The sequence below is a fragment of the Ovis canadensis genome, chromosome 10, assembly GCF_042477335.2.
Source record: "Ovis canadensis isolate MfBH-ARS-UI-01 breed Bighorn chromosome 10, ARS-UI_OviCan_v2, whole genome shotgun sequence".
In the NCBI taxonomy this organism is placed as follows: domain Eukaryota; kingdom Metazoa; phylum Chordata; class Mammalia; order Artiodactyla; family Bovidae; genus Ovis; species Ovis canadensis.
In genome coordinates, this window is record NC_091254.1 from 30,618,308 (window position 1) to 30,642,403 (window position 24,096).

General features: G+C 43.1%; 1 protein-coding gene across 5 annotated transcripts in view; it reads right to left on the bottom strand.

The window, feature by feature from the left end:
- Positions 1-754: 754 nt before the first annotated feature.
- The window catches only part of LCP1 (lymphocyte cytosolic protein 1), a 93,515-nt gene continuing 70,173 nt past the window's right edge, over positions 755-24,096 (bottom strand). For all 5 annotated transcript variants that reach the window (XM_069601295.1, XM_069601299.1, XM_069601296.1 and 2 more), the window contains 8 exons: positions 21,942-22,037; positions 20,220-20,415; positions 18,047-18,125; positions 16,469-16,583; positions 15,284-15,417; positions 8,102-8,225; positions 4,770-4,894; positions 755-2,760 (listed from right to left, as the gene is read on the bottom strand). In XM_069601295.1, the coding sequence (XP_069457396.1) occupies positions 2,628-2,760; positions 4,770-4,894; positions 8,102-8,225; positions 15,284-15,417; positions 16,469-16,583; positions 18,047-18,125; positions 20,220-20,415; positions 21,942-22,037 (1,002 nt within the window). In that variant the 3' untranslated portion in view covers positions 755-2,627. The remainder of the gene's footprint in view (positions 2,761-4,769; positions 4,895-8,101; positions 8,226-15,283; positions 15,418-16,468; positions 16,584-18,046; positions 18,126-20,219; positions 20,416-21,941; positions 22,038-24,096) is intronic.

Consider the following 24,096-nt stretch of genomic DNA (forward strand, 5'->3'; position numbering starts at 1 on the left):
CAAAAAGACAACACTTAGCATTAGTAACCTCCCGATATGTAGGGAAGGCCACTACCTTGAATGTGTAGAAGCTGCAGGAATATTAGGCCAGAAAAGAGCCATCTCCAAAGAGTGCTGCTGGAGAAGCCGGGACACACAGCTTAAGCACAAGAGCCCAACTTTCCGGAGGCTGTGTGGGTGAGGGACACCTCGGGAAGTCAGGATGTGACCACGCCAAAGAGCAGCCTACCCGAGGGAGCCAGTTACAGCAGAATTCTTCAGCACTCTGAGCACCCTCTGCAAGCATCCTTCTGCAGCGTCCCCCCCGCCAGTCCGTGAGAGGCCCAACTAGGGAGGAGACGCCAGGGACCACCAGCCCCAAAGATTCCTCCTCAAATCACTTAGAAGCCCTCTCACACCAATCCCCAAGTCTGGCTTTGGGGCACGAGTGGATTCCATGTGTTTCTGAGAATTTGTGTCTTACCTTTCATTTTGACCTCCTCGTGGTCCGACTCCCGCCAACTTCAGCTTTCAACTGAAATATTTCTCCTTCAGTGGTTTCCTCTGTTGTAAGCCCCTCTCACCCTGCCCTCATCAATTACTCACGGCACCTGTCAGTGGACTTGTTTTTCCTGATCAGTCTCTCTCGATCAGCTGAGCTCAAGGCCTGCCTCACTTACGGAAATATTTCCCAAACCTGGCACATGCGGGGCCTCAGTGCATGTTGGCTGAATGAGTAACTAACAGTACACGCTCATGAAACCGTCAGAAGACGTCCGATATGGGGAACATTTTATTTGGAGAGATCTCGATTGAGCATTATTTTATCTTCATTTTCCATTAAGGCAGTAACATTCCTCCTGGAGGCAGATGGGGGGAGAATCGTCTAGGGGCTACATTAAGTGCAGATTAAGACAAAGCCAACCACTTTGCAATCAGATGCAGCAGAAATACAGATTATATGGGCTGGGAGAAGCCATATCTCGGCTTCCTGAGCCCACTGACAAGGAGCAGACAGGGGCAATGCATTTCAGTCGCTTTGAAAAATGACTAAGTTCCACTACACACCACCCCTAAAGCAGATACCTCCTCCATGAGCCCTTCCACCATGACAGAAGGGGTCTGGCATCGGTGCCCAGTGCTCTGTTGCTATTTAAGCCTTTGGTAAGTTTTCAAGGAAACTGCTCAAGAGCACAGTGTTCCCTGGGTTTTGTTTAGGAATTCTTTAAATATCCAGTAAATTAGCTCTTCATAAAGCGACTGCGCCAGTTCCTAGCCAGCTTGATACCTGGCTAGGTATGTGCATATGTGAGTGTGTTGGTGGGGGTCAGGTTTGGGGTTGAGGTGGGGGCACTGTTCATTGGCACATATAACCCCTGGGCATTTGGGGGTACCAAAAAAGTAAACGTTGATCCTATGGCCCGGCAGGCATCACATGCACTATGATCTAACAGCAAATGAAATCAGAGCAAGGCAGTTCCCAGTCACCAGCTATCTAGCCACACTGTAATAACTAGACCTAATGAAAACATTAGTCGCTCAGTCGTGTCTGACTCTTTGCGACCCCATGGACTGTAGCCTGCCAGGCTCCTCTGTCCATGGAATTCTCCAGGCAAGAATACTGGACTGGGCTGCTGTTTCCTTCTCCAACATCTAATACACAGGGCTAACTACACAGAGGCAGCACCTGAGACCAGAAACTTTGTTATGACTCCACACTACCCTCTAGTGGTTTGCTGCTCCATGACACCCTCCTTGAACACTACCTTCCACCAACAGTTAACAATCTATCTGAAGGCACGGCATTTAAGATAGTAGATCTGGTCAGAGCCCAGATCCTAGGGTTAAAAACAGAGGGCTTCTCATTGACTGAAAAAATAAAATCTGATGACATCTGGGACCCTAGTTTTGAGAAAATGCTCTGATGATAAGTCTTCGTTCTGGAGATTAGCAGACACAGTTCTAAGAAAATGTTCTGATGATAAGTCTTAGGTCTGGAGGTTACCAGACACTCTTGGGGACCCCAATACAGCCTGATTTGTCAGATGACCCAGAAGGCTCAGAGAGGAGGGTGGCCAGCAGAGGGGAGCCACAGAGAGGGCAGGTTCTGCGGGGGTGGAGAGCAAAGTCACAACAGGTAGACCCAGGTAGAAGGGCAACAGAAAGGAGGCTTGTAACAGAGCAAACGCTGGCCTCCAGAAGCCAGCTTCAGGGCTGGTTTCATGGTTCTCCCCTCCGATGATTCTCCCCTCCTGGTTCTCACCCCGAACAAGAAGGCAGACAATGTAAGCTGGTTTGAAAGATTATGTCAAAGTGAACTGCACGTGAGACTTCTATACCTGACTACAACGGCAAAGGCAGGAAAGGCGCCTGGGAAGTAAGATCTCTTTTTCTCTACATTTTCAAAGAAGCAATCAATTCAATGATAAAAAAATATTTGTAAGAGACTGGGTCTTTTGCAAAGAATAAAGCACTTTTTGTTAAATACATGAAGGCTACTTGGCTGAACAGATGCACATTTTTTTTTGGAACCGTGTATAATGTCATCGAGTTGAAACTTTGGAATGGCTGCCTCCTCCCGTGTTTCCTGGGAGCGCCGGGCGTGAGCAGCCAGACACCCACGTAGACCCTTCCCCGCCCGCTGGGCCTTACACCCTCTTCATCCCTTTCCCCATGAGGCAAGCGAACACGGTCATGACCATCTTGGGATTCACTTCCACCAGGTCTTCTGGAAGCGCGTACACTCTCGCTCCAATTTTCCGGGCCATAGAGATGGCGTACCTAAAAGAGAAAGGAGGAGGGATGAGGGGAGCCTGAGCAAGTGTGAAGGGGACCCCTCAGGGTGGGAGTCATTGCCACTCTATATAATATGGACTCTATGAAAGAAAGTGAAAGTGTGGGTCACTAAGTTGTGTCTGACTCTTTGCAACACTATGGACTATAGCCTGCCAGGCTCCTCTGTCCATGGAATTCTCCAGGCAAGAATTCTGGAATGGGTTCCCATTCCCTTCTCCAGGGGATCTTCCCGGACCCAGGGATCAACCCCGGGTTTTCTGCACTGCAGGCAGATTCTTTACCATCTGAGCCACCAGCGGAGCCTTCTACACTATCAACTGTCTACTATGCCGAGGCCATTCCTGGTACGGCTGGAGCCAGTCGATCACTGGCTTCCTCTCGAGGTGTGTGCGCAAGTCTTAGCTTGACAAAGCTCCCAACTCCATCAAACTTGCTGTCCAGCCTTGTGATAATTACCAAATGTATCACTTGTCCTTAAAGAGCTTCCTAGCTCCCACCACTTTTGGCGCTTATTTGCTTGGGCTCTACTGTGGTAGAAAAAGAGTGTGTGCTAGGGAAGGACCGCAGACTCCACTTCAGCTACAGAACATTGTTTACAAGGCAGAAAAAAAGAGGAAATGCATCTGTAATACCATGACCCTATCCACCAATTCTTTATTTTTTTAAAAATCTTTTTTGGCTGCAAGGAATATGGGATCTTAGTTCCCTGACCAGGAATCGAACCCACGGCCCCTGCTTTGGAAGCTCAGAGTCTTAACCACTGGACCTCCATGGAATCTCACCCTGCTCCCATTCTTTTCTCCCCCATCCTTTCTTTTCTTGCTTCTTCCATTCTAATTCTCGCCCACATGCATGCGTATTTATTTATGCTACTATAATCGTAGAATAACCAGAGTTTTATATTACACATTTTTCACATAAGATTACCATAGCTGCATCAGAATATTTTTGCTCTGTTTATAGTTACAGGAAGATAGTTTTATTAGTTGTAGTCTACTTGCAAATGAGCCCACAGTATTATTATCCGGCAGTTCTTTTATTCTGCTCGTTCGTTATGTAGCAACCTCTTACAATGGCTGCTCCAGAGATTCTTCATTCCACCCAAGGCCCTGTGACTCCCTCCACTCTTCTGAAATAACTTTACTCATACTTCAGCGATCACATTAATTTAAGAGCTCCAGGCAAGAGTATCCCCTTTCTTTCTCCTTGTCCATCTCTCAGTCACTTCCTCTATATTAATGAAGTACAATTAACTTTTCCATTATAAAATATAGAGGAAAAGTTGTTCAAAAATTAGAAAACAGGACTTAAAAAATACGCATGATCTTGCCACCATAGCCATTTTTAGGATTCTGTATTTTGGGCTTCCCTGGCGGCTCAGATGGTAAAGAATGTGCCTGGCATGCAGGAGACCCAGGTTCCACCCCCGGGTGGGGAAGATCCCCTGGAGATGGGAACGGATACCCTCTCCAGTAAGAATACTGGAGAATTCCACGGGCAGAGGAACCTGGCGGGCCACAGTCCATAGTGTTGCGAAAGAGTTAGCGACTCCACAACAACAACCCTCACTCTGCAGCTGCTCTCAAACCGGTGAGGACTCTGGCCTTGAACCCCACCCCTGCCCAGGTACATCCATGGATATTCACAAATAGGGTGTTTAACTCCACACCCATCATATAGAAACTCTACTCAGGAAACCCCCTACAGACTATGATAAGGAAATTAGTGTTAGGAAATTGTAGGCTTGCTTATCGGTTGGAAGTCAACTGTTTTCCATTTCAATTGTTACCAGTTGTGTTTTTGTCTTGTTCCCTCTCATCCCTGGGGCCTTAAACTGTCACTGCACAGCAGCAAATATAAGGGTGATGGGATGCAGTAAGTCATGAGAAGAAAAAGCCTCAGTAGTGAAACTAAAGTGTCTGCATGGCGGCATGGGCACTAGACCTCACAGCCACCCGCTCCTTCCCTCCCTGACCTCGGGCTTGTTTACGTACTTCGCATTGTTGAGTTTCTCTTCTTCATTCAGGTTCTCCGTCTTCAGAAGGTCATAGTTAATGGAACCTGGCTGAATGGCATCGATGAGGTCAAGGACCGGCAGACTTGTGCTGATCTTCGGGTCCTGCAAAGAGAGAAAGCGTGGGTTTCATCAATATGCTCCCAGGTTACTTCTGTTTGGCTCAAGGAAAGTGGGTGGCTCTTTTCATTTTTCGGTTGCTCCATGTGGCATGTTCGCTTATACCTCAGTTGGTAAAGAATCCGCCTGCAATGCAGGAGACTCCAGTCCAATTCCTGGGTTGGGAAGATCCGCTGGAGAAGGGAAAGGCTACCCACTCCAGTATTCCGGCCTGGAGAATTCCATGGACTGAATAGTCATGGGGTCGCAAAGAGTCAGACAAGACTAAGCGACTTTCACTTTCACTTTCCATGTGCCATGTGGGAGCTTAGTTCCCTGACCAGGGATGGAACGTGTGTCCCCTGCATTGAAAGTGTGGAGACTTAACCACTGGACCACCAAGAAAGTCCCTTCTCTTTCCTTTTAAATAAGAAATATATACGTCCTAGTCTGGGAAATGCCACAGTGTGGCACATGGTGTTTCAAACCAAGTGATGTTTCTCTAGGGGGCATCAGTAGCTTCCTGGTGGCTTACTATGCAGAAGAAACCCATTGTCTGCCAACAGACAGGGAATCTCACCCAGAGCTGTGAATGCAGAAACTCTGCTCTCTCTCTTGGGTACCTGCGAGTACAGACAGGGAGAGGTGACTGCATGTCACTATCTGAGCACAGTCAAGTCTAAGCACCTCATACCTCGAGGGTCCAAATCAGGAGTCAATTCTAACCAAGAAACAAGACATGGGACCCCTGCAAGATGCTAGGTCTCCAGCACAGGCCCTCTGCAGAGGTATAAAAATATTTTTAAAAAGATAGGAAAGGTAGAGACTTCCTTGGTCACAGTCCAGTGGTTAAGACTCTTCCAATGAAGGGGGTATGGGTTTGATCCCTGGTTGGGGAACTAAGATCCCACATGCTGCGCAGCATGGCCAAGAAATAAAAATGAATAATAATAATAAAACAATGTAAAAAATAGGACAGGTCCATTTTTACTTATTTCTGGGTAATATAAAGTCGCTCAGTCGTGTCCAACTCTCTGCAACCCCGTGGACTATAGCCCACCAGGCTCCTCTGTCCCTGGAACTCTCCAGGCAAGAATACTGGAGTGGGCTGCCATTTCCTCCTCCAGGGGATCTTCCCAACCCAGGGATCGAACCCAGGTCTTCTGCGTTGCAGGTGGACTCGTTACTGTCTGAGCCACGAGGGAAGCCCAGGTAATATAAGACCTACCACAAAGTTAAAATCAATATACATATAACCATACTCTAATTTTCATTATTAGCCAGAGCTTCTATCTCCATAGAATTTTTTGGTGAAGAAGCACAAGGAAAGCAAAATGGAGAGACTGGAGTTTCAGCTTCTTCCCTACTTTCTTCCCACAGTCTTGGGGGGCTGATGGGCAGAGAGATGGTCAGCAGTCGGCAGCGTTCACAGGTGAGGGGGGACCAGGACTGTTTCCACAGTGGCTAATGGCGGGGTGGGCTATGCTCAGTTTTTGAAAGGTTTCACTTAAAATCCCAGTCTGGTTCTCTGTGATGACCTAGAGGGGTAGGACAGGGGGAGGGGAGGGAGGCTCAAGAGGGAGGTGGTATAAGTATAATTATGGCTCATTCACATTGTTGCACAGCAGAAGCCAACACAACATTGTAAAAATTAAAAAACAACAAAAATAAATCAATAAAAAGAAAAGAAAAAAAAGCAATGTGGGGCTAATTTGACATTTTCCTTTCGTGTTTTTTTCTTTTCTTTTGACCTATTCTATAATGACTTGGTGAGAAGACAGAAGAAAATTCACCCTGAGCATCACAAGGAGAAAAAAAACTGTCAAACATTCCAAAGAGGAACACCCCAGAAACTGCCAAGTAATGAAAAGGGCTGCGTTCCTGTAAAGTGGCAGCTGTTCTACCAAGAGACGCACTCCTGGGACTGTTTAACCATCGGTTCATAGCCACGGTCACGTGACCTACAGACACACTCTGCTCTAGAACCTCACCTTGCAGTGAAAGGCGCTTTCCCCTCCCTAGTGGACACCACCTGCAATTACTAGCTGTGGCTTCAGGAGCTAAATGAGCCCCAGATTCCTCTTTATACAATCAGGAAAATGGTGGGACTTCCCTCGTGGATCAGTGGTTAAGACTCCGTGCCTCCGTCACAGGGGGCACAGGTTTGATCTCTGGTCAGGGAACTAAGATCCCACATGCCACGCAAAGTGGTAAAAAAAAAAAAAAAAAAAAAAGGCAGGGAAATGGTAAAGCTGTCTTCACAATATCTGTGAACAAGAAGGCCCTGGTCCTCAGGGTGCAGTCCATCCTGGGAACACCCTTCTTCACCACCTTCCCTGATCTCTTTCTGGAAAGACTTGTTCATGTCGATCACCAGTCGCTGCTTCGACCGATGCTCAGCTCTTCAGCCCAGATGAATGGGAAGTGGAGGGCAGACAGAGCCGGCTGTGTCCTGTGCTGAGCTCACAGAATCCAGGCACCGCTGGTACAGCCCAGCCCAGAGATACACCCCCTGCCCTTTCTGGGAGGAGAGAGATTTTTACTTTTCTCTTGATTTTGAAGCAGAGGATCCACATCATGACAAACTGCCTCACCCACCCTGTTAATATAACTCTGAAGGGGTCCCTCCCCCAGTCTTGACCTTTAAATCAAGAAAATGTAGTTACGATGGGACGCCGACACTATACTCTGGATCAAGTGCTCAGGGCCCTTGAGAAAGAATCCAGCTAATGTTTAAAACATGAGATGAGAAATGTAATAAATATAATGCTGTTATTAATAAAAACGGGATTTGGATACAAGTACACAACTGCTTTTTTTCTTAAAAAAAAAAAAGGAAAGAAAGAAAATTCCCCATGGGAGATCTTCTAGCATTTTACATTTCACCCTCATCATGTTAACAGTCTGAACCATGGAGCTGTGCATGCTTAAAAAAATACCATATTTTATATTACTTTGGAAGAACAATGCCTAAAATCCTTTATAAAAAATGACTGGATTTTTAAAATTAATTATTAGGGAGGAAAATGACAAGAAATTTGTCAATGAAACGGCCTATGAACATCAAAACAATAATGGGTCATTCAAGCAAAATCAAAATGGGAGGGGTGCCTCAAAGACCTCATACTGAAGGTCACTCTTGAAGACAGAGTGAAAGCAATAAAGATAAGCATAGAGCTCAGGGGGCCGCGAGCGGGAGACAAAGCACGTTACCTTGAAACTAGAGATGGATGAATTCTTCTCCGCTTCCTTCAATGTTTCATTCACCCAGTTGACAATAGTGTCATCATTGACCTTCTGCCCGCCTCCAATTTCTTCAAGAATATTCAATGTGTACCTGAACAAAACCAAGAATGATTTCTGGAGAAAAGTCACTAAGGAATCCACAATTGTGTCGCACAGGGACCTCTTCTCAATACTCTGCTGCTGCGGCTAGGTCACTTCAGTCATGCCCAACACTGTGCGACCCCACAGACAGCAGCCCACCAGGCTCCTCCGTCGGTGGGATTTGCCAGGCAAGAGTACTGGAGTGGGCTGCCATTGCCTCCTCTGTCTCAATACTCTACAATGACCTAAATGGGAAAAGAATCTAAAAGAGACTGGATATATGTATTTGCATAACTGAATCACTTTGCTGTTCAGCAGAAAGTAACACAACATTGTAAGTCAACTATACTCCAATAAAAATGAAAAAAAATAAAAAGAATTCACTATTCACAGAGTTGCCAGCATAGACGTTTTTATTTTTTATTTTTTCCTGTCACAGAAGATGGCCTGGATACCATTCCAGCTGAGAAACAAAGAATATGTAATAACACTAGTTCCTTTTAGAATAACAAAATAGAACTTTATATGTAGACTGTGATGCAGAGCAAATACCACTGTCACTGTGGGAAGGGAAAGCAGAAGGGAAGCAAGGAAAGAAAAATGAAGCAAAGGCTTTGAACCAGTGGTGCTTTTCTTAAAGGAACTATGAAAATCAAGGAACAATTCAATGTTAGGCAAGGCCAAGCACATATATTCAGACAAGACTATCCTTCAAAAAGACATATGCACCCCTATGTTCAGAGCAGCACTATTCACAATAGCCAAGACATGGAGACAACCTAAATGTCCACTGATAATGGATAAAGGAGACACACACACACACACACACACACACACACACACGAGGAATATTACTCAACACAAAAAGCATGAAATAATGCCATTTTAAGCAACACGGATGAAACTAGAGGTGATCGTACTAAGTGAAGTAAGCCAGAAAGGGAAAGACGAACACCACGTGATATCACTTATACGTGGAGTCTAAAATACGACACGCATGAACGTATCTACAAAACACAAACAGATTCACAGACGCGGAGAATAGACTTCTGTCTATTCTGTCTTCTGTCTATTGCCAAGGGGAAAAGGTGGTGGGGGGAAGGGATGTATTGGAAGTATTTGGGGTTAGCAGATACAAACTGTTAATTATAGAATGGATAAACAACAAGGCCCTACTGTATACCACAGAGAACTGTATTCAACATCCTATGACAAACCACAATGGGAAAAATATGAAAAAGAATGTATAAATATACATATATATATGCATATGCATGTATACCTGAACCACTCTGCTGTACAGCAGAAATTAACACAACATTGTGAATCAGCTATAGGTCAATAAAAAAGGAAAAGCCCAACCAGCTAACATAACAAAGAAAAAACATAAAAGTTTCCCTGGTATAAGAGAGAAGTAGAAATTAATCTCTAGTTAATCTCTAGTTTGAGAGTAAGCACTGCCTTTGAGACCCACGATTATGAGAAGTGTGGTGGTGGGGAACGTTACGATGCTTCACACTCTTAAAATTCCAGGGAGCAGAGAAGACTCACCATTCCCCAAGCTGATCCCTCTCAAAAGGGAAACAGAGAGGCAAGCAGTGAGCAAGTGGGCAGGTCAGCTGGCCTCAGGGTTCAGTCTTGTTAAGGGTGCCGAGGAGGTGGTCAAATTACCCATGAAAGACTAGGGTTTCAGCGTGCGTTGTCCAAACTGAAATTCAAGTCTCCGGCCTGTCTGGAGGGCCTCCCTAAATGAGGTCACCCTCCGCCTGGGGTTTTGCTTACATAACCCATCGGGTGTCTTCCTCCAGTTACTGATTCTGTGGAAAACACCGTCCTTCATGATCTCCCACACGGCTTTCAAGTGTTATCTCTGAAAAAGGAGTAATGACCCACTTTCTTCAGATGAAAGCACTTCCCCATCACTGGCGATGGGGAGGAAAAGAGCTTCTGCAACTTTTCTTTACCAAAAAATAAAATTGGGGCGGTGGTACTTCCCTGGTGGCTCAGTGGTAAAGAATCCGCCTGCCAAAGCAGAAGACATAAGCAATGCGGGTTCAAATCTCTGGGTTGGGAAGATCCTCGGGAGGAGGAAATGGCAACCCAATCCAGTATTCTTGCCTGGAAAATCCCATGGACAGAGGACTCTGGCGGGCCACAGTCCATGGGGTTGCAAAAAGTCAAACTCAACTTGAGAGATTAAGCACGCACTCAGGTACATGAATTGTTGATTCACTTTGCTGTATAGCAGAGCCGTCTATGGGGTCACACAGAGTCGGACACGACTGAAGCGACTTAGCAGCAGCAATAGCAGAAACTAATACAACTGTAAAGCAATTATACTCCAATAAGGATTGAAGAAGTGAAGTGGCCCCATGAGTCCCAGCTTTAGGCTGGGCCTCATGCAACAGCAGGGGATGGGTGGGATGCGGGGCTGGAGGGGCTGTGATTACGACTTTCGTGCTTTCCTGCCATGGAACTCGTGGTTTATTCATATAACATGTGACCCTGAGGGGCAGACCTAGCTGCTCTCTTTTTCACAGGCCTATCCCCAATTCGCTGTCCGCAGCCTATCTGATGTGGAGAGAATTCCCTCCTTTGCCTGCTGCAGACTCGCACTCCTTTGCTGGAGTCTACTGCTGCTGTCTGCTGGCAGTCTACTTGCCTCAGGCTTTTGTCTCCAAATTTATACACACGCAATCTGCCAGCTTTCCAATCTGAGACCAATTTCCAGGCTACTGAAGGGGAAAGGGAGGTTTAGGCTCTCATTTGTTTTGAGGGGGAAAAAATGACATGCCATTTATTGTCCAGATAAATGACCAAATTAACACATCTGTGCAAACCAGTGACATAAATTTCAGCTAGAACTGGCTCTAAATTTATTAGATCTGTTAATATGTGGCACACAGAGAAAGAAAAAAATCCCCTTCTGCTGGAATTTACATAATTACCAGTCATTTTATCACCTTCAATAGTAAGGAATTTCTCTGTCCATTTTCTTATAGGAAATTATTATTATTATTTTTTAATCTTTTGATTAAAGATCCCCATGCCACACAGCATGTGGGATCTTAGTTTCCCGACAGGGATCAAATCTTGCCGCAAGCACTGGCAGCTTGGAGTCTTAACCACTGAACCATCAGGGAAGTCTCCACAATTCTTATACAGTAAAGACTCATGAGAAATAGGACTTATTAACCAGGAAGAGACTCAGCTCAAACTAGCCCTTGTTATATATATATATATATACATACCAGCCTTAAACTGTGATGTTGGGTCACATTTTTATAAAACTTTCAGAACAAAGATCATATTGCAAGGTGATTTTCAGATACTATGAAATTCAAAATAGAATAGAGTTGGCCTGAGTAGTTTTTTTTAAGTCACTAAAACAAAATATCAAAGATGCTTTCAATAGAGTTGGCCTGAGTATTTTTTTTTAAGTCACTAAAACAAAATATCAAAGATGTTTTCATCTTCAGACCCAAGAGTCAATTTAACTGTGGCAACTAAAAAGACTTCGGTTTTGGTTTTCAAAGCGATCAGTACCAAAAGCCATTCTGTTAAGAATTAAACACACATGGAAAGTAAAATAGCAGGGAGTTCAGAAGGTGTTTCTGAAAATAAACTCCTGCCAGAACAGCTGTTAGGAACTTTCGGCAATGTTCTCAATACAGGCAGCATAACAGGGACTAGAGTTACAGCTGCTTTAGCGCTGGTGATTTCTGTGCCAGAGAAGTCTATGACACCTGCCTTTGATCATTAAAGAGGTCCCAGTTGAAAAAAGGGTAATGGAGCATCATACTTGATAAAGCAAATGTAAATCAGGTAGTGATCAGATTATGATCACTTCTGACCACCCTCCATCACCTGGGAACACCGACATAATTACTCTGAGGACCATAATAAATATTAGGACCTGTAGACGGTGGCCTGGGAATAGAGCTTCTGTGCTCCAGGAAATGACAAACCTTGTCTCTGCCATTACCTTGTTAGATATAATGTAATGTGACATATGGTTTCTGGGGCTTCCTTCCAGATAGAAAAATGAATTAAGTCACTCTAACATAGGCTCTAATTAAGGAATGGAGGACTCCTGCCTGCTCAGGGCTATCTGTATAGGAGGAAAAGAGCAAAGCATGCAGAAGTGAACTAGTTAATGCTTACAGCTTTGCTATCTAGAATTCTCCCCAGGCTCATGCTTTCGTACCAAAACTTGTTTACTTTTCTCATCATTTATCTTCCATTTCTGTATCTTATTATATTCTACTATTGATTAAATACTTTGTCCACAGAGCTCTCACATTAATCAAATTTTTTATTTGGCTCTAAAAGGTATGCACATGAGTTTGAGTGAACTCCGGGAGACAGTGGAGGACAGGGGAGCCTGGGGTGCTGCAGTCCATGGGGTTGCAAAGACACAACTGAGTGACTGAACGACAGCTAAAAGGTATCTAAAGTTCTCTGTTATAGAAATAGCAGGAAATTCTGCTTCTGGTCATGATGGAATAATAGGAATCAGACTGACCCTTCTGCCTTAAACACATAAAACACAATGAAAAAATAGGAAATGGTGTTATCTAGACTTTGGACAACAGGAAGCACAAAACAGGGGTCCCTGAGAAGGAAAACGAATGTGTTGAGCCCTAAGATTGTCCCAGCTTATTGCACAGAGAATTCCCAGGCTGCAGTGCAAGGCAAGAGAACTCAAAGCATGACAGTCTCGATGAGCTGACAGGACACGGTTGAGAACTCAAGGAAGCCACGGTGCTGGAATGCGTGCGGCAGAACAGCAGAGAGAAGAGAGCTGCCTAGAGAGCAGAGTCATCTAGAATAAAAGCTCCGGAGATCTTCAGAAGTTCTGCCTCGAGTGCTTAGCAGAGTGCGACTTGGTACATGCATTTGAGCAAATTACACTGAGGCTGGGAAAAGAACTTGCAGAAATGAATGGGCAGAGCAATCCTTGGAGTTCACACAAGCGTGGGATATATCTGGCTCCCACCAGTCAGAGTAGACAAATCTCATGATATATGGAGCATCAAGTAAAGTACTCAGATGAGATTATCTCAGTATTGAGAAGCAAAATTAGCTCGAGATTAATTAAGATTTTAAGTAAGCCCCCAAAGGATCAAATTGGGTTTAAGTAACGTAACTGCATCCCACCAGTCCATCCTAAAGGAGATCAGTCCTGGGCGTTCATTGGAAGGACTGATGTTGAAGCTGAAACTCCAATACTTTGGCCACCTGATGTGAAGAGGTGACTCATTTGAAAAGACCCTGATGCTGGGAAAGATTGAGGGCAGGAGAAAGGGACAACAGAGGATGAGATGGTTGGATGGCATCACCGACTCAATGGATATGGATTTGGGTGGAGTCTGGGAGCTGGTGATGGACAGGGAGGGCTGGTGTGCTGTGGTTCGTAGGGTCACAAAGAGTTGGACACAACTGAGCGACTTCACTTTCTTTAAAGGAATACAGAAATATCTAGCAAACGGCAAGGTAAAATTGACAATGCCTTACATACAGTGAAAAATCAGTAGGCATTCCAGGAAGCAAGAAAGTATGAGCCATAGTGAAGTTAAAAATCAATTAATAGAAACAGCAGTTATTGTACTTATAGTCTATAGCTCAAGAAGGTTAAGGAAGGAGATATAGGAGATGTCAAAAAGCCCTAAATCAAGTTTCTATACATGAAAACTACAAAGTCTAAAATGAAAAACATATACACCAAACGGAATTAATGGCAGACGTTGTAGAAGAGTAGCGAATTTAAGACAAGGCAATAGAAATTATCCCAAATGAAACAGAGAAGAAAAAATGAAACATAAAGGAAAAAGATGATCTGAGCATCAGTGAATTCTGGGACAACTTCAATGATCAAATACTCAAGAGTCCTGAAAAACTAGGGTGGTTACAGGAGTCAAATTCGAATAAATTAAGGCCAACGTTTTCCCAAATTTGATGAAAATTATAAACCCACAGATGCAAGAAGCTAAACAAACCTCAAGTGCAAGAAACACCAAAGTACATCATAATCAAACTACTTAAAACCAGTGATTAAGAGACAATCTTGAAAGAAGCCAAAAGAGAAAAGACATGACCTACAGAAGAACAATGGAGAAGTTAATGGCAACCCACTCCAGTATTCTTGCCTGGAGACCTCCATGGTCAGAGGGGCCCGGCAGGCCATGGCCCAGAGGGTCGAAAATAGTCAGACTTAGCACTGAGGAACAAAGATAAGAAATACAATAGGTTTACCACTGGAAACAATGCAAGCTAGAAGACAGTGAACACTACCTTCAGGATAATGAAAGTGAAAACTATCAACCTAGAATTCTATACTCAGATGAAATACCTTGCAAAAATGAAATAAAGACTTTATCAGAAATATAGAAGCTAAAATAATTCCTTGGCAACAGATCTGCACCACTAGAAATATTTCAAGTAGAAGGCAAATGGTATCAGATAGAAATCTGGATCTATACCATGAAAAGAAAAGCACCCGAAATGACAGATATGTAGGTAAATATAGCATATTTCCCCCCTTATTTTGGAAGTCCCTTTAAAGGATAAGCGACTGTATTTACATCAATCAGTTAAAAGTTAGAGGATGGGGGAAAAAACGTATCATGCTAAAACTAATCAAGAAGCTGTATCACTATCTGGAAAAATAGCTTTTAGAGAAAAAGAGTGTTATCAGGCATAGAGGGTCACGCCACATGAAAAAGGGTGACTCATAAAGAAAACATAACCTAAAATACTGATGAACTTGACAACAGAATTTCAAAGTACCTGAAACAAAACTGATAGAAACGAAAGAAAAAACAAACAAAAAAAAAACAAGACATGCCCAGCACCCCACCACAACATTCCTTTGGGTTTCAGCTTAGCTTAAAATATAGTTTTACTGGATTAAATCACATTCCTGAAATTTGCCAGTACTTTTCTAGATTAAAAAATACATTCAATCAAACCAATATTGTAAAGCAATCATCAATTAATTAAAAATAAATATAATTTTTAAAATAAAGAATATGTTCAACAAAATGCCATTTCCCTGAGCTGTGTTACCTTCTCATTAACTGCCAGACCAAGGCCAACGTTAGGGTGCGGTTTCCTTCATTGAGATCTTGTCCACCAATGCCAACCAGGGAGAACTTTGCCTGATTCTTCCCCAGTTCCACTGCATAGTTACAATTCTCAAGCTGTCAATGAGCAGGAAAGGAAACAATCTAATGTCATCATCTCTTTGATGATAAATACCAGAGGAAGTAAGATGATAAAAATAGACACAAAATGAAATAATAAGGTCAGACTGAATAATCTCTCAAGTCTCTAATTCTGCAGTTCTAGGATTCTAAATTAGTCAAATAATTTTCCATCTTTTTTAAAAAAATTAATTTGGCTGCACCGGGTCTCAGTTGCCGCATGCAGGATCTGGTTTCCCAACCAGGATTGAAACCCCAGACCCCCTGCAATGGGAGGTTGGAGTCTTAACCACTGGACCAGCAGGAAAGTCTTATTTATTTATTTCCACCTTTTCTTAAACAGTGCCCCTCACTCTCATCAAAAGAACAAAAAATATTCATAGTGTACCAGGTGTAAAGCCAAAATGAGTTATTATGATGACCATTTTCACAGCTCTACCCCATGACATAACTAGAAAGCCATACTAAATAACCTGTCTAAAATATCCCTAAAATAGTTGAATTTGTAGAGACTGACCTGGAAAATCCAGATCCTGTAAGCACACAGTGGACCGACATATGTGGGATGGGTGTTGCCGTGGCTACGATTCATGGATTACTGGGTCGCAGGGACGATAAATGGTGGGAAATGTTCGTGCCACCCCCGTGGTTGGGGCTGCTTTTACAAAACAATGTGTTCTCACGAGACATACTATTTGTACATGTCAAACTGTGAGCACAGGTTTCGATCCTTTAGAAAATTGGAATGAGGATCTTGCTGGAGGGAAAGGCACCCCGCAGCGCTGCTTGCTCTAATTATCTTAATTAGAATTTTTACATCATGACGCGTAAAGACATCTAACACGGGATTATAAATAAGCAATCAACTGAAATAATGAACTCCCTTTAATAAAAACCACTCAGGTTTCTGATTGCTGTACTGTTAAGTTAATTCCTGGATAAGTATTTCTTATCTGAACTTGGCTTCCTGATAAAAGTATTCACACAGTGCTCTTGTGGGCTTATGACTTCACTTGACAACCAGACCCTCACAAGAGCCATCATTTACCTTCTTCATGTTCCCCCCCAGTTTGGGGTATGGTGGTTTGTTCACTCTGTTCCAATCAACAGGGACTTTAATCTTTTCATAGAGCTGGAAGATGACCAGGGCATCTGATAAGTCACTGAATAAAAACAAACACAAAAGAATTCTCAGATACCCAAATTTATGAAGGGCCTGGAGCAGACCCCGCAATTCTTTACACATTAGTTCAAGTAACGTTCCCAGGAACTTGGCCACACTGGGATCAGTCACTTCATCTTTAGAGGGGAAGAAATTCTGACTCAGAGAAAGGGAGGGAGTTTCCTAGAAGTGTCCTCCAGGTGTGACCACTAATGCCTCTTCAGCAGAAACACAGATTCTCCAGAAAAATAAACAGCTCCAACAAATGGCATTGGAGACACGCCTACAAACTGAACATTCACTGTGTGGCCTGCTTGTGAGCAGATCTTGGGTAGATCTGTCATAGAGTCGATTTGTTCTTTTGCTGCTGGATTATGGTTTTTGTACAGTAGGTCCCCAACACATGAACCTTCAAGTTGCAAACTTTCAAACACTCGAATGTATGTTTGCATGTCCAATCACATAAGTTAGGGCACATGGCTGGCATACACTGTCATGTGCCTGCACCCTCTACAAGTGGCTATGTTTCTGCATACTTTACGGTACAGGTTTCCCTGGTGGCTCAGACGGTAGAGCGTCTGTCTAGAATGCGGGAGACCCGGGTTTGAGCCCTGGGTTGGGAAGATCCCCTGGAGAAGGAAATGGCAATCCACTCCAGTACTCTTGCCTGGAGAATCCCATGGACAGAGGAGCCTGGTAGGCTACAGTCTATGGGGTCACAAAGAGTCGGACACGACTGAGCAATTTCACTTCACTTTCCCTGGCGGCTCAGCGGAAAAGAATCCACCTGCCAAATGCAGGAGATGTGGGTTTGATCCCTGCGTTGGGAAGATCCTCTGGAGAAAGAAATGGCAACCCACTCCAGTATTCTTGCCTGTGAAATTCCATGGACAGAGGAGCCTGGCAGGCTACAGTCCATGGGGTCACAAAGAGTCGGACACAACTGAGCGACTGAACATGCTCGTAGGATGCACATATAGAGTACAGTATCTTTATTTCTTGCCTGCCCACTTGATGCCAGCCCCTGGGTGCCAGCTGTTGTACTGTACAATACTTTCCAAAGTGCTGTAAGATTAAAAATGTTTTTATTTTTGTGTTTGTTTTTAACATATTATTTGTGCGGAAAGTATTATAAACCTATTACAGTACAGTACTATATAGCCGATTGCGTTAGTTGGTTACCTAGGCTAACTTTGTTGGACTTTTGAATAGAATGGACTTATGAACACCCTCTCCAAATGGAACTCATTCATATGTAGGGGACTTACTGTACTAAATACATAGCAAGGTTGGTATATGGAAGTGAGTTTTTCAACACCTGCTGCTCAATTCGGCGTTTCCCCACTTCTCACTGAGGTGCACACATTTTTCGAACAGAACTGCACACCAGTGATATTTGAAATCTTGGGCATCTTCACAGGTCTTGGTACCTCATATTCAGGAAGAGGCCCTCAATATTCTTACCTGTACAGATGATTGACTCGCGGGTTTACACCCAAGGAGTTCATCCAGTTCCTAAACGTCCGCTCTTCTCTTGTCTCACCTAAATGAATGAAGACTAGTTATCTTTCAGGCACCAAGAAAATATGCTTTTTTATGATCAAAGTTTCACTAAAGCAGCTGTCACAAACATTGAAAGTAGAATTAAAAAATATAAAAACCCTAACGGATTTGAATGAGGGTTGCTATTCTGCATTAACTGTTTTTCCAATTCAATTCAATGAGAACAGCATCTATTATTATCAACAGCGTACAAGAGCCCATGCGGGTAAACTGTTCAGGGTTGTCCCTCAAAGGCTTACATTCTTTCTGGAAGAAAATGTGTTTTGAGAATCAAAGAGGGTTCATGCAAGCTAGAGGGCTACCATATGAGGTGGATATTTATATCTGAGTTGAGATAAAGGAGAGAATTGTACAGGCTACATTTGGAGGCAGTGCAGTTTGAGCTCTGCCTTAGAGGGCTAGTAAAATCTAGATGGTAAAGAGGAAATAGGAGGCGATTTCGGGGGACAAGTAAGGAGGACGGGGTAGGAGATTATGTAAATATGAACACAAGGGAACAACAGACAAGGTCTGTTAGAAACTGACTTTCCAGATATCTGTGTAGTACGGTCCACACCGATAAGGCTGTTTAGTGGCTGGAACCAGAATCGGGGATCTCTGGATGTCAGGTAGCAGATTTTGGTTGATATATTAGACAACAACAGTCATTATGGGTTATTTTTTAATTACTATAATAAATTCTCGAGCAAGGCAGAGTTATAATGAAAGCAGTACTATGATGTTTTTGGCAGCAGTGTGCAGAATTCCTGAAAGGCAATATGCATTTAAATTAAACACACAGAGGGGAGAGTGTTTGACACCAGCACATGGGCGCATTCAAGCGCTTGACGGATGGAGGGCTAGGCCCCTACAACCTATTGAAACAGTTGGTGTATGATTTAATAAGAGTCCAGAAGAGCAGAAAGGAAAAATAACAATCTAAAAGTCATTCTGTGGGAAGGATTTTTAGTATTTGCTGATTCAAGAGATTTAGGGGTGAAGGAGAGGAAGATACCAAAGGGGAACCCAGGATTTTGGTGACTGAAGAGAGAAAAATGTGGTATGATTCATGGAAATGGAGAATTTCTAAAGGAGAGTGGATGGGATGGGAGGTTGGGGGATGGGCAGAGAGGCAATGCAGGAGGGGGGAAATGATCAATTCTGCTTTTCATATTGATAATTCTGATCAATATGCTGAATTTCAAGCGACAGTGATGGACCCAAATGTAGATGATCTGGAAGCAGCTGGAAATGGGTGATGAGAGGGCTTGGCTACAAACTTGGTAGTCAACAGAATGCATGGGCCCCTGACCACCGTACATGAAAGGCATACAAATGCAGAGTGACGGAACATGGATTGACTTGGCATTTCCAGCTGGAGTAAAGCATTGTAGAAAAGGATTAACCAATTCTTTAAAAGGTAGATTTCCTTTCTTTGGGGATATTCACTTATTATTATTTTTGTATTGATTTTTCTATCTCAATATTGGGACTCATTCACAATGGGAAAAAAAGAGAGAAACATCTCTGGCAACTTCACCTATCAGAACCAGACTAAAAGCTATGTGACTTTTGTCTAGGTTTAGGGCATTAACCCCCTAAATATAACTGTCATGGATTTTGCCTCAAAATATTACTCCATGACCCCCATTACCCAAATCAGAGACAAAACAAAAACCTCAGTAAGCACCTCTTAGCATAAGTTAAATATCATTTTTAGATGACAAGTGGCTGCAATTTCTTGCCTCTAGGAATTAACACTCAGTCCATTATGTACATAAATTAGGCTTTTGGAACTCAGGATTTATTTCATCCGATAATTAAATGCACTGTCTTCCCTAAAACATTTAATTCTGATAATGGATGAAGCCCATGTATAATGGATGCGATAGAATGGTAGTTGATTATTCCTCCTTGGCTGTAATTGACTTGATTAATCTATTTATTCTCTTTGTTAGGTACCAGAGAATGGATGGCTTGTTTGCAAATCTCCCACGTGAGGGGCTTATGTTTGCTTAGGAGGTGATTCTGAATTACTCTTGAATTAGAACTGTGGCTGCTTCTCAGAACATTTACGCAACTGGTTTCCAGTTACCTTCCAGAGCCCCCCAGTCGATGTCCTGGTTCTCAGGCTTGTGCAGGGCAGGGTATTTGTTAAAGAGGTTGGCAATAAAAGCCAAGTTCAGCTTGGGGTTCCCTCGGACAACGTCTGTGGCCGTGACAAACTGGCGGCAGCCCAGCCTCTCCGCCTGCTGTAGCATGCATTCTGCCCTCTGGATGTCGTCCTTCTCCTGCGGTGGAAGAGGACACCCATCTCAAGGCTGGGCCAGAGCTTCTCCGGGCACAAAGCAGACACGGGCAACATGAAAAGCAGACGGGCATCTTACCGAAACCCTCCGTGTTCAACCTTAGGTAGACACCTAATAACAGCAAAGCACTCCTCCTATTTGCCTGGACCCAAATCAGAAGGGGGCTTCCCTGGTGGCTCAGACAGTAAATAATCTGCCTGCAGTGTGGGAGACTCAGGTTCTATCCCTCGGTCGGGAAGATGCTACAGAAGAGACTGGCTACATACTCTAGTATCTTCCCATGGACAGAGGAGCCTGGTGGGCTACAGTTCATGGGTCACAAAGATTCAGACATGACTGAGTGATTAACACACATACACACACACAAATCAGAGTTTCAAGTAAGAGGAATATCTACTTAATTAATCGAGTCCTCCTATCTTTATACAGGGCAGGACCGTTTCAGATGAATGGTTGTCTCGTTTTTAAAGAGATGCAGTAGATTCTACAATTTTATCATTTAAGTTGATCTTAATTATTTTCAACCACTAGGCTTTCTTTTTATTATCTTCTGGCGCAGCAGCAGCAGCAGTAGTATTAGTCACTCAGTCGTGTCCGACTCTTTGAAACCCCACTGTAGCCCATCAGGCCCCTCTGTCCATGGGATTCTCCAGGCAAGAATACTGGAGTGGGTAGCCGTTCCCTTCTCCAGGCAATTTTCTTGTACAGACTTCACAAAAAGGTCATTTATTAAATAATAAATTACAGTTATTTTTAGTTCATTAAAAATATTTACATCTGCAAACAAGAGCTTCTGATTAGTTTAACTTCTTTACCCACATTCAGCTAGTGTACCTGCAACTCTGACAAGATAAAATTTAACCTACATAGTATCACTGATAAATATATAATACCAATTTGGCCTTGCAGACTTCAGATTGAACATCACTCCTTAACATATTAAAAGTCTATTCAAACAGGACTAGAGAATTTCTAGTCATTTATAAGCAGACTCTTAATAGAAGACTTAAGCTTTGTTGAAATACAGTTCACTGCCTTTTAATGCTCTTAAAAGTCTATGAAAGCACTAATTTTCAGACAACTAGAACTTACTAAAACTGGAATTATCTCTTAAAATGATGCTTTACTAGTTAATACTATAGATTATATATTTCAGATACTTTACTTCTCATTCAGGAATGAGTTTTTTTCTTTCAAATTTCTTTTAAAAAATATTTATTTATTTTTTGGCCAAGTTAGGTCCTGGTTGTGGTATGTAGAAACTACGCTGTGTGATTCAGGATCTTTTGTTGCAATGCATGGACTCCACTCCTCTTGCTTAATGTTTATTTCCAGATTCAATTTTCCACAATTACTGCCCCAAACTGTTAACAGTTTTTAAAAATTTAACAGGGCTCTAAGCAGAGATGTCCACTCATGGACCTCTGGAGCCAGCATCCTGCAGGGCAATGGAACCGCCAATGCAGGGGAATAATGGCATCGACACACAACTTGGGGTGTGGACTTACCCTCAGTCCTGACATGTCAATAACAACAGCAGGAATACCTTCTTCATCTCCTTTTGGAGCCACCTGTTCAAGCAGGTGGTAATAAGCTTTCGAGTCCTGTGAGAATTGAGGAAATTACAATTACAAGATGGCATAGCTAATTACACACTTAGCACAACAATAATTTCCCCAAAGCAAACATATTTCATTTCTTACCCAACTATCAGTCAAGAATGCAAATTAATTAACAAAGCTGGGAACATTCACTAATTTTAATTTTCCACTTGTCCTTTACATATTATATTTATTTGCCTTTCTCTTTAAAAGAAATATAATAGTTAAAAATACAGGACATACATAAAAGGCAACCCAAAGAAGCAAATACTATTCTGCTGCCTTCAGGGGAGAAAATAATTTATTTACATGTATTAAATTATATACAGGAAAATATATATACCTTTATATTGCTGTAGAAGTCAGTCAGCTAAGGTTTAATTTTAAAAAAAAGTGACAGAAAAAGGAAGCAGAAGTTTAAAGCAGAGTTTAAAAATACATTTAAATGGACAATCAGCAAGAGAAAAAGATTTCAAAGACAAAAAATTGAAGCACTCACAAGCAGTCTTTATGCCAAAGGAGAAATATTAAGTGCACTTAATATTGATCAACAAGCTAGAAAAAGTGGTTAAATTTAGTTATCTCAGAGAGGATATAGATATTGAATTCTTATGTTTTCTTAGATTCTGGAAATAAGTTTATTGACAAGAAATTTTCCGAATCACAGCCAAAGTGTCTCATTCAATGAAAGCATACAAATTTTCAGGTAATTTGTTATTTAAATCGCTGACATCTCTCCGTTTGTTTTTTAAAACTGGCTAGAGCCTGAGGAAACCAGAGGTACGCTCACCCTTGTGACCTTAGAAAGATGAGAAGAGACTGCCAGGCACAGATGCTGCATCCGGGAACCAGACTCACATCTCTTCTTCCTACCCTCCCCTTCTCTTACTTTCTGCTATAGCTCTTTCAAAGTCAGTGAGAGTTCCACGCAGCTGTTTCATTGCTTAGTCCCTAAGCTGTGTCCTACCCTCGCAACCCCATGGACTGTAGCCCACCAGGCTCCTCCGTCCTTGGGATTCTCCAGGCAAGAATACTGGAGTGGGTTGCCATTTCCTTCTCCAGGGGATCTTCCCGACCCAGGGAGCGAACCCGGGTCTCCCGCATTGGCAGGCGGGTTCTTTACCATCTGAGCCGCCAGGCAGATGTTAGGCATGAATAAAATTTGCATGTCACGTGCCACATCTGTTTAGCTTTGCTAAGAGTCATCTGACTCCATGGGACTCTAAGAAACCTGCTTCACTCACTCTGTGTTGGGTGTTTTCCCCTCCTTTGCTGACTTGCTGTGATTTAAAGGCATCCCCTAAAGTTGCCAGACGTTGACTTATACGTCTCAGCACTGACCTCGGTGGTGCTACAGCTGCTCCTGGGGAACAGCCATGACCCCAGTGCCTGTGCTCAGCCTGCCAGCTCCCGTCTCATGTTCTAAAGAACACGACCTTTCAGGCACAGGAAATCAGGTACATTCATGGCTCAGACTAAGCATCCTAATTTCGTCTGAAAAGTGTGGCTGAAATCATGGCCACGTCTAACTGTTGAGTGCAGAGGGAGATAACGCTGTCCAACTGCTGTCAAACTCTAGGCTGGCTGCTCGTGCCAGAAGAATGTGCCTAACCAATGAACCTGCGTAGTTAGGAAAAACAAACGGCATTATTAGCTGATGTCCTAAGGAATGAGGGACTTTCCATCTAGAAGCTTTGCTCGAACTGGTACTGTGCCTGGCAGACCTTGAATTCTAAAAGCCAGAGAAAGAGGGAAACTGTCACTCAAGAATTAAAAGCTGGAGTTGACTCTCGGTGAGTCATGTGACCTTTCCTCTGACTCTTCCTCTTCGGAGAAAATGTCTTTATTTTTAACTTTTGAGAAAGTGGAAGACTGAATTATTTTCCTCACGTTGCACACCAGCATCTCATCCCATTTCCTACTGGGGACTGACATTCCTTCCTGCTCCTTAAGCTCTTTCTATCTGGATATATCCGTCATCAATGCCAACAAGCTGGTCCTTTCACCCTGACATGGTCACCAACTTGCAAACCACGAAGCATGTTTCCTTAGCTTTTCAACC